The following is an 11,446-nucleotide window of genomic DNA, read 5'->3' as shown; positions in this document are numbered from 1 at the left end:
ACATTTGTATCCTGCATGAATCGTTGAACCGCAGATGGAACTGGTGTAGATCAACTTCAATATGTACTTCCTTCCGACAACAAAATGTCTATAGCCAGCTTCCGACAGTTTCGGCTTAAAAAAAGAGCGGCAAAATTATAAAACTAACACAAATAGGTATGTAGATTGTAGATACCTAATGGAAAAGGTAAAATAGAAACATTTAAATAAAATGAATGTAGTTCAACGAGAAAAGCGTAACCAAACTAAAATACGATCTAAGTTTAAAAATGAATTGGTGAGAAAAGATACTTCACTTGGTATGTTCTTACAAATTATACTTAGGACAAATTGCTAAATAAACATATATTTTATTAATTTCAAATATTATTTTGTTTTATCAGGCATAAGAGGGGGGTTACCCCTATTACATACATCATCATACAATGCAAATGCAAATCGAATACTTTCTAATGCAGCTCCTCGATATTATTTCAATAAACATGCTGGAAGCAATGCTAATCCTATGGGACCACCATCTGGTCCTCCACGGACTTTGAAACGCAGGTATTCCTATATAATTCCTTGTACTTATATTTCTAGAATTATAAATACGACAAGAGAAACACTCGAAATATGAATTATAATTAGTGTTACGGAAATGCCACCAAAGATCATGAATGAAAGCAGTATTTACTCCGTGCGATTTTTCAATTCGCCGACAGGCACCTATAATTACTCAAGCATTAAACGGCAAGGCGTTTAGATAAATATTTTTAAAAAAATACCGCTTAAATTCGCAGGCTAGTGACATCTAACTCCACCAAGCCGGAGTCTTCTTCTGGCGGAAGACCTGGGCCTAAAGTCATAGCCAGTGATTCTGCAGTGGACACTACTCAGGGCATGTGCACGCCTAGGAACAGGCCCAACGCTCTCAGGTTCATTTGTAATACTTCTTCGTGTCATGATGGCACACAAATCATGACGATGAAGTGGCTAACCGCAACCCTGCATTGCAATTTCTTGAAAATGTTCATACTTGTAGTTTGAAGTATGGAGAAGGACATAGGGTAATAATGATCAGGAGATTCTTGACAATGAATTCGTATTCTATATAAATAATATGTTATGCCAGATATAAATTTATCCGCCGTCATGACCGTGGCGAAGTTTAACTTTTGCTTGATGGCTTCGTCGATGTGTCGTGATGACGTCACAAACCTAAGTGGTTTTTAGGAAGTACAAGTAAATAAATAATAAATCGTCGAAGTATGCACCTTGCTGGCTTTTCCTTGCGAATATACAAAGCTCACGTTAAACATCAGCAATGTATATTAATATGTAAATAATGTAATAAAATTATTTTATTGCTTTCAGATATATCAGCAGTAGTAGCAGAGGCAAGTAAGAAATTATCACAATACCATATCTATATTTGTTTAAAACATGATTAGATTATCAAGTCTAATGACTCTTGCTGGGTTTTTCATCGTAAATAGTTAACTAATTACTTTTAACAATAACGGAATAAAATTTTGTAGCACTTGCGTAAAATAAAACATATCAGCTTTAAAGATCCTTAACCGTCCTCCGTGGATATTACGATGTTAATACCTACCTAGTTACCTCTAGATAAAACAGTCAGTCAGGTCCAACAAAAACCAGTAGAATCCACATAGGTAGGTTGTATTTTAATAATGGGAAATACCTAAATAGCGCCTCTACCCATACTAATATTTAAAGAAAAAACATTTGTACCGAAGTATTATTTTTTTTATGTAATTAATAAACTAAGAAATTACTGGGCCGAATTTGATGGACTTTTGGCACAGAGATAGACGAAACCTTGAGGAGTACACAATAGACAAAGAAACAGGCTTTTTATTATGGTTTTACCCGAGCCGGGAGGTCGGTACTCTAGTCATTGATATATTAACTAGTATATTAGTTTTCCATATTTTTCATATGATAACAGTCACGTAAATATTGGTGTTAGCCATCGATATGTTATGATCGATATTATTATATATCAATGGTGCAAGCCCCATATCATTATAATAGGTACGTATGAATCCCCGAGCCTGTCGTTTTTCTTTTGATACTGGCAGTTTAGATTGTGGATAAATTTTAGCTAATTTCTTCATCACCGCCTGCTTCACTTCAATGATTCAATACCTAAAAATAAATGTTTTTCATAGGTGGTCATAGTGGCAACAGATCTGCACGGTCTACGAGTACATCAGTAGTTGATGCTAGTGTCATTCTGGGTAATAATATTGAATCTCAATTTTAACGATTTGAATTAATAGACCAAGTTATGGATTCCTAATAAACGATAAAAATCCTTAACATATGGTAACTGAAGCATTGACATAAAAGATAGACAATTTAAATATATTACGACACGAGATAAACTCCTAATATTTATTTACATCAAAATTTCAGCAATATCTGAAGGCAGAGGGATGGCTAGAGGTGAAATAGGTATAGCAGCAGTAGATCTCAGACATCCGCATCTGGTACTCTGTCAGTTTAGCGACACTCTCCTTTATACGCATACTTTGACGAAAATCAATTATTTCAACCCTGTAGAGGTAAGAAGTGCATAATGCATAGGTACTTATCAACTATAATGTTGTTTTACTAAGTACCTATTTTATTAAAATGGAAATAATATAAATATACATGTAAGGAAAGTGCCGATGTCTCAAGTCAAGAATTATGTAGTAGATCCCGGCGTCTTAGTAGTAGGTACGTTTTATTGATTAACTATAAAGCTGTGTTCTCTGTTAGATTCAAGCTAATTTCTCTGGTGAAACACAACGTTTTCCAAATTCAAATTCAAAATTAAATCCACTTACCCATATTGGTTCCCATCGTCTCAGTGTGAAAAGGAACGGGCCCACAGCGTGTTACGAAGTGTTATAGAACATTTCTTGTCTCTTTTCTTAAACACATTCTTGACAAAAGACAGCAAGTGTTATATAACTTTTTTTAACATGCTGTGTGGCACCTAAAGCATATTATGCTTTATGTCAGTACTTCAGTTTTCTAGCTGTGGTAACAAAAAAATGTTTCAGATAATAGTACCTCACACGTTTTGTGAAGGAGTGAAACCCAATCAGTTGTACCAGTTGATAAGAGACACCTACCCCCTGGTAAATCTGACCACTGTTCAACGTAGGCATTTCAACGACGCGGCTGGAAGACAACAGATACAGACTCTATGTGCGCCGCAATACAGTGCTGTGTATCTGCAAGTCCATCAGAAGTTAGTATTTTCTCTTTAATTTTTCTATTGGGGATTATCTGTTCATGTACGTAGGTAATTCAAGATATTTAAATCTGCACAGATCAGGAAAGATTTTTTAAAACCAAGACTTATAACGGGCCCCTAAAAGCATTACTTCAGCACTGCGTCATGACAGATGACAGCACGATCGACGATCGTACATGCAGCAAGAAATACATCAAATACAAGAAATACATCAAATAATACTTGTGAGAAGTGGTTATTGATTGTGTTTGTTACAAAGTTGACATTTGACTTTGTGCTGATTGTAGGTAATTCTATTCATATGTGCAAATGTGACTGAATTTTAATCTGAATTTTCATACATTAGGTACGCCCTAAAGTACCTAATAGGTATTATTGAAAATTCATACAGAAATGTTAACAATATTTTGTTTGTAAACATTTATTGTGTTTCACATATCTTAATCCTATTATGAGGAAAACCTGAATCGAGATGAAACTGGTAAAGAATTATCTGTAAAAGCTACAAAATCAATAAAAAAACAAGGCCACGTATAGCTGCTAACTTTTCTATTGGTACAATTAAGTACTCGATGCATGATTTGATGTACGGTTAACGTCATAAGACCGATAGGTATCAGTCTAACCAAATAATTGCAAATTAGCCACTATTACCGTGGCAAATGGGTCCATGCGGCGTGCAAAATTTATATGCAATTGACTGTACAGATATGAGCATGACACGGAATTTTCATATTTTTATTGTCACAAACAGGAAAATGGAAATTTGCATCATACCTAGTCACCGCTTGTTCAAGTCATAAATGTATGTCACAAACAAAAATTTTAACGAATAATGAAAATGTTCATTTTCACGTATTGCAGGCCTCACCTACAATAAGATACTTATGTAGATTAGTGATTATAGGTAACCAACTGATATTATAGAAGAATAGTGGGAAATATAGTAATGGTTAGCCTTTACAGATCTCTTTGTTGCAAGAAACACATATATAGAAATATACAAAATACAGAAACAGTGTTAATAGTAGGTAAGGCACGATTATGCCACGACGGTAAATTCTTCCCCTCCTATGGCAGAAAAAAATGCTTATTTTTTTTAGATTTTACGCATTAACGGCGGCTGCGGCAGTTTTAAAATATGTTGAGTACATCCAATGCATAGTATTTATGCGAGAATCCTTGAAGATAGAATATCATTCTTCTGAAAATACTATGATCATCGGTATGTAACCACCATTTTAATTACATAAAGTTATCAGCGTAAACAATGAACCCAAACATTTACGTTATAAATAAACTCGATCATGAAGTTTCATCATAAATTTTCGTGCCTTTATCATTATGTAGTTATAATGTACCTAATTTAATACTTACTACACGAATATTTAAATTCACTTATTGTTGAAAAATTACAGGAAAAAAGAAATGTCCCATGCGACGTAAACTCTACTAATATTATAAATGCGAAAGTTTGTGAGGATGTGTGTATGATGTATGTTATTCTTTCACGCAAAATCTACTGGACTGGTTATGAAATTTGGTACACGGGTAGCATATAACCTGGAATAACACATAGGGTACCTTTTATCACGAAATTCCCAAGGGAGCAAAGACTCAATAAATGTCGTATGTACCTATTTTCAGATATAGGTTATTTTAGTCAATAGAAATCTGCCATTGTCAATATTTTATGTATTCATTTATCTGAACTGGATTAGAATCTCTGATGCGAGCAGTGGTGCGATTATATTTATGTGATATTTTTAAATTTTTTAAAATTATCAAGTCACCTTACATAGTAAAACCGTTTTTATCATAAAATTAATGACTTAAATATCAAAACGATAAGAACAATCTGTCCAACCAAATGTGACTTGTTTTACGTAAAATTTAGTATTTCCATAATGTAATGTCAATTCTATGTAAAGCAATAGTATTTTTTCGTATTTAGATTTCGGAACCTCAACTCAACTAGAGTTGGTTCAGCCTCTGGACCCATCAGCTGGGGCTACCTGTTGCCTCCTAGGCGTCCTTGGTCCCACGTACACTATTGGTGGGATTAGGGCCCTGAGGGCTTGTATACTTCAACCGTCGTGTAAAAAAGAATTTATCGAAAATAGACTCGACGCGGTCCAAGATCTAATTGAAAATGTAGACGGGCTGATGTCAGATTTACAGGTAAACATCATAGCTGATTTTTATCTACTAAGTACGACTTTGTCTGCAATACACTACTAAGTATTTATAATCTGTGGCAATACCTATCTCTACTTACCAATACTCGAGTTAATGAGCGATAAAACTGAAGAGATTTTTTTTGCTAGTATTTTCATTTAGTAGTTAGGTTTCATTTAAGTACCTATCTCTGATGCGATGTGCAGTCGTAATGAAAAAATCCATTAGGTTCTTTGGTCTGATTCATCATTTAAAACTCTCAGCTCTTTGGTTTTTAAGCTTTCTTCAATCTCTACACCTAATATGTATGCAGACATTTGTTAGTTAATATTTAAATGCATTGTTCAGGATGTAATTAAGAAACTGTCAGACGTAGACAAAATTCTTCTCCTCTGCATGGAAACATCGAATCAAACCATGGACAAGCTGGGAGAGGCGCAGTTGAATCAAATGCTGTTATTGAAGACGACGATGGACATCGTGCCACAAATAGTGGAGGCACTGGCCTCGGCGAACAGCGGGAGGCTTTTAAAAATCAAATTGGTATCTTTTATAGCGTTATAACTAGCAAACTGGTAGATCAATACTAATATTATAAAAACTTTTGCTTTTTGTTTTAAATAAATAAAATCAAAAACTACTGGACTGATTTTGATCAAATTTTGCACAGATATAGACAAAACGTTCAGTAACATAGGCTAATTTTTATGATTTTACCGGAGATTAAAAACTGTAGAAAAAGTTTGTAGTCGAAATGGCAGTGGCTTTTGTCCGTGGTCGTGGTGAATGTATTCGACAAATTCTGATTATTTTATACCAATATATTGCCGATGTGGATATAAAATTATCTGAATTTATCTAATACCTACACAGATTGACGAAATACGTAGTATACATTATTTGTACATAATATCAACTATGTAATTAGTAAATATTTGATATGTTAATGACGTGTTGGTATGTTATCTTGAACCTTTAACTTGCCCTAGGCCAGCACAAAATGCACGTTTCTGAACCTTTTTAAAGATTCAATTATTTTTTAAATTAAACAAGTGAAAGTCATGGAACTACAGATGGTGGGATAAATGGAGAATTTGAAGTTGAGAAGTGAGACGAAATTCACTAGTTACGATAGTCAAAATATTATTTTTAGACACCCCGGTATCATGAAACCTGTACCTAACCTCAAGCGAAATCACTTTTTATGAAACTTATCTGCAGGATTTAGAAAACCCAAACTACCAACAAATAGCTGACCGAATTCGAAGTATCATACAAGAAGACGCCCACCTTGAAAAAGGCGCTATGGGCAGTTTGCAGCGTTGCTTCGCCGTAAAACCCCAAATCAATGGCTTACTCGACGTAGCCAGAAGAACATACTCCGAACTCATAGATGATATACAGAAAATGGTTGAACAATTGGCTGAAACATACGATCTGCCTTTACGACTAAATCAAAACGTCATGAAGGGTTTTCACATAGTTCTTCCTGTTGCACCCAAAAATAGGCGAAGTTTCAGCGTGGGTGACCTGCCTGAAATATTTATACAGGTAAGTGAATCATTAATGAATGATGCATATATAAAAAAGGTAATATAGAAATAAATAAATAATAATTTTATAAATAAAACAGGATAACTCACGCTTAATTTCTCACGTTACATTTATCAGATAATATGCGGTAATAGGTCAATAATATCAATTTGTTGATATCAGTAATTTATTTTATTACTTACTCATCATATCGTAAAAAAAATATTTAATACAATATTTTAATTGTAATAATAGGTTTTTTCTAAGATGCAACCGAATTATTTTGCATATAAATGTACACTTTCAAATCTTAAATTGAACAGTTTATATCGCCATGTTTTACTTACTACGTTGTCAGGGATACACAAGAGGGTAGAATTTAGGTACCTACCCCATTATATTCCTTCCTTATAGATAGCGAGAGCGACCCTCCATTATAGACAAACATACCAATTGTCTTTACGTACTGAACAAAGCCGTGACCAAAAGGTACCCAACTATAAATAAACAACAATATAGGCCAAGCTCAGGGCTGATGTAACTCTACGAACACGCGGTCTTCACGCGGAGCGATAACGATATGCCACACCCTTTTCCTTATCACTCATTAGCAGAGATGATGTGGGAATCTTTCCACCAATGTAAAGCGTGGTTGGTGAAATATTATCACTTTGACCACTAGATACCTACTGAAATTGCCCCCAGCCTTTCAGTGATAACTACACCAGTGCGTGGGCAGCACAGAAATCCGATTTTTGTGCTGCACGCACTGCATTTTGGCAATGACGCGATTTAAACTTTTGGATGGCTTTCGAACTCTTACTAGGTACTGACTTTTTAATCAGTAGTATAATTCGTACTTTCTCCTGAAATCTTCCTGTTTCTAAGTATGCAACATATTTGGGTTTTGTATTTGTAAAGCATATAGTTAAATAATTGGGATTTTCATTTCTGCTATAAATGCACTTCATTAATGTTAATGTTTGAACATAAGATATTTATTGAGCGATCATAGCGAATCATAGCAATAGTGAGAAGTGTTATGATTACCCGTACTTCGCCTCTGGCCATAGAAAAAGTAATTCTTTACAAAAGCCCTACTAGCACTTTTTACACACACTGACTTATTTTCTACAGGTGCACAACAGTGGTGCTAGTGTCAGCATGACGACAGAAGAACTGGTCGTATTGGACCAACAAGCCAAAGAATCTCTGAAAGAAATACAGAGAATGAGCAATATGTAAGGATTCCTGCAAGTACAAATTATCAAACGTACTTTTAAAATGTTTGAAAGTTATTAATAAAGCGCCTGCGACATCATTGCAGCAAAACAAATGATAATCAAAAGTTTTTACTTTTGATAGTCTTATAAATAGGTAGTTGTTAAGTATTAAGTTAAACGTTCTGTTTATCCCGTCTGCCAGGACCCGGCAGGTATTTGTCCCCCTAATTAACGTGGCTGAAGTTTGCTTATGTCATGGACCTAAAAATATGAGTTTTTAGAAAGTAACTTTCCTAAGTTATCTAGACTCATTTTAGTATTTGTTACAGAGTAATCTCAAACCTCCTAAAAGAACTTCGTCCCTTCATGTCGAGTCTTTATACCCTGTGTGAAAACGTTGCGGAACTTGACATTTTGTTAGCATTTGCACAGGTAATTAAGCTATTTATATATGAGTAAGTAGAGAAGGTGCTATTTTTATATTAAATTTAACTTTAAAACTGTTTATGCAATTAAGTATACAATGTGCAATATTCAAAATGAATCTATAATTTTAATAAGTCTACTTGCGTTTTGGTAAATTACAACTTTTTTATTTATCTTTATTTTCCTTCGTATCATCAGTACCAGTTATAAAAAAATCAACTTTTACATAATTTTAGGCAAGTTCCATTAGTTCGTACATCCGTCCTGACTTCGGCAACTATTTGGACATAAGGAACAGCGTACACCCACTTCTAGATTACAACAGTCAAGTAATGCCGGTACCAAATGATATTGTAAGATTTTATCCAAGTTATACCCTTTGGACGTTATTGGAAGCATTTTTTAAGCACGCAAAAGCTGTTTGGAATACCGCAAATAATTATACAACCAACTCATAGATACGTAACATAAATTCATTCAAAATGTCTGGGACTAAAATCGATTGATTTATGTGGTCTAAACATGTCTAAAAGTAGAAAATTTATTTTTTCAGTACGCAAGTCCAGAGCAAAATTTTACGATTATAACTGGCCCTAACATGGGAGGTAAAAGCATCTACATAAAACAAATTGCAGTCCTTCAAGTCATGGCGCAGGTTTTTATATTTTACATTTTCCATCAAATCTTGTCTAATTTTCCAACAACTTTCTCAACTCGTGTATTGATTTTAGTTGGGCTGTTTCTTGCCAGCAACCAATGCAGTGGTGAGATTGTGTGATCGCATATTCTCAAGAATCGGTTTCAATGATAGCGTTGAGTTGAATGCTTCAACCTATGTATTTGAAGTAAGAATTGCTACTACGTTCCTATTGATAAGTACTATTACATGATCAGAATATCATAATTAATGTTTCACCTCTTCTCTTTACAGATGAAAGAAATGCAACACATATTGAGAAGCCTTACATCGTCAAGCTTAGTCATTATAGACGAGTTATGCAGGTTAGTAATGATGAATATCCTCAGAACAAGGTACTCTTTACTCAAAGAAAACTATTTAAAATGATTACCTATGTATTTTAGAGGAACGTGCACGGAAGAAGGCACGAGTATAGCGTGGGCTATTAGCGAAGAACTCCTTATAAGCGACGCATTTACGTTTTTTACTACACACTTCATATATTTGACAAGACTAAAGGATTTATATTTCAACGTGGTCAAGTAAGAATCATACAATTTCTGCCCTTTCAAATCACCAGAAGTTCTTGATTTTTATATTTTTTCTAGTTGTCATACTGCGGTCGCTGAAGAGAACGTCCCCGATTCACAAGAGACTCAAAAGAGACTTATATATCAACATAAAATTGAACCAGGTATAACAACTATAGACCGCTACGGCTTAGCATTAGCTGCTAAAACAAATTTGCCACAAGATACAGTCAAGTTAGCTGTAGAACTTGCTGAGCTTATTACTCAAAGTCGACAAGTAAGTACAATAAAATAATTAGGAGAAACAAAAGGACGTGCTTTATTTACAGATATATATATCTGCGATATTTTTGTGGCTATGTTAAACTTGAAATACTGTCACTTATCGTTTTAGCCTCAAGAAATAAGGGCACCACAAAAATGTGACGAAGAAGTACTCTATCAACTGAACGCAGACTTGCAATCAAAATTGCGAAGAAATGAATTGTCCGATGAACAAAACAGACAATTTTTACGAAACTTCAAATCTGAACACCCAAATTCAGTAGAACGTTTACGGATTCAAAGAGGCCAAAGCAATAATACTAGGACAGATAGCAGCGCTCACAATTCAACTGGTGTTAATTCTAAACAAATAGCATTTTCGTCTGATATTAATACATCTACAATCAAAATAGTTGAGGAACAAAGACCCAATAAAATTGTACCGAATCAATCTCCCGTCATATACAGTATCGATAATGGTAGAGTCATAAAAGAAAAACCAAATGGTTCAAATTATACTACAGTCAAATCTTCTGGACAATTACTCAATTCTGTTATACAAATGGACAAAGACATAAACGACAACATTTATACTCAGGACGAATTTCCTGATGTAATTATATCCAATCACGAAAAAAATCGCAGTATAGCTGGTTCTCAGAGAGACAGTATGAAACTCTTCCAATATAATGAAAACGTTAAAAGTCAGGAAAATAATGAAAACACAAGACAGTCAGATAGTAAGAACGAAACAAAATCAATTCAAGAAATGAATGAAACTTATTTTGATAGTGACGACGATTCAGACATCGCCGAAGCAGCCACTCAAATTTTAGAAGAATATTCTATAATGGACGAGAGTAACGATTCTGTAAATAGCGACATATCTGTAGATGAACAACTGATGAGAGAAACCGTGGAAGAGATCAACGAAGAAATAACCAGTGGTGTGTCTGTTGACAATATTGTACTTACACCTCCGATGGATTTTCAATAATTACAAATATTTAAATGAAAAATGTTTTTTATCAACTTTGTGCAATAAAAAAATATTGAGTTGCTTGCTTTTAAAGATTCTAATTAGAAGACTCATTCATGTATTAGTCATGAATGGTTTTTAAAAAGTACCTATTTAAGGAAACCATTTTACCGTCGTTATTTTAATATCGATTTCGATTCTTCGATCGATCGATTGATTCGATTTTTGACCTCTTGCTGTTTGATCTTGGGTCACTGATATACTTAATACATTTCTGAGAGAATACTTAAGTTTTGACTTTAATATTGTTTTCATCAGGAGTCAAGTTCAAGTGTTTATTTTAATAAAGGTACTTGATGATGAAAAAAATAAAAATCG

The 11,446-nt window shown here is 34.2% G+C and overlaps 1 protein-coding gene across 1 annotated transcript; it reads left to right on the top strand.

Annotated features, from left to right (window-relative positions):
• Positions 1–388: 388 nt before the first annotated feature.
• LOC128675069 (mutS protein homolog 4-like) lies at positions 389–11,442 on the top strand. Its single transcript, XM_053754185.2, has 19 exons — positions 389–546; positions 783–917; positions 1,357–1,379; positions 2,178–2,246; positions 2,425–2,573; positions 3,060–3,250; positions 4,360–4,481; positions 5,211–5,437; positions 5,783–5,977; positions 6,656–6,985; positions 8,105–8,208; positions 8,520–8,622; positions 8,853–8,969; positions 9,170–9,271; positions 9,348–9,461; positions 9,548–9,618; positions 9,700–9,837; positions 9,904–10,102; positions 10,220–11,442. The coding sequence occupies exons 1-19, from the start codon at positions 506–508 to the stop codon at positions 11,084–11,086; spliced, it is 3,297 nt and encodes a 1,098-aa protein (XP_053610160.1). The 5' UTR covers positions 389–505; the 3' UTR covers positions 11,087–11,442.
• The last annotated feature ends 4 nt before the right edge of the window (positions 11,443–11,446 follow it).

The sequence above is a fragment of the Plodia interpunctella genome, chromosome 13, assembly GCF_027563975.2.
Source record: "Plodia interpunctella isolate USDA-ARS_2022_Savannah chromosome 13, ilPloInte3.2, whole genome shotgun sequence".
NCBI lineage: Eukaryota > Metazoa > Arthropoda > Insecta > Lepidoptera > Pyralidae > Plodia > Plodia interpunctella.
The sequence above is the reverse complement of the archived record's forward strand: the minus strand, read 5'-3'. Positions and strand labels throughout refer to the sequence as shown.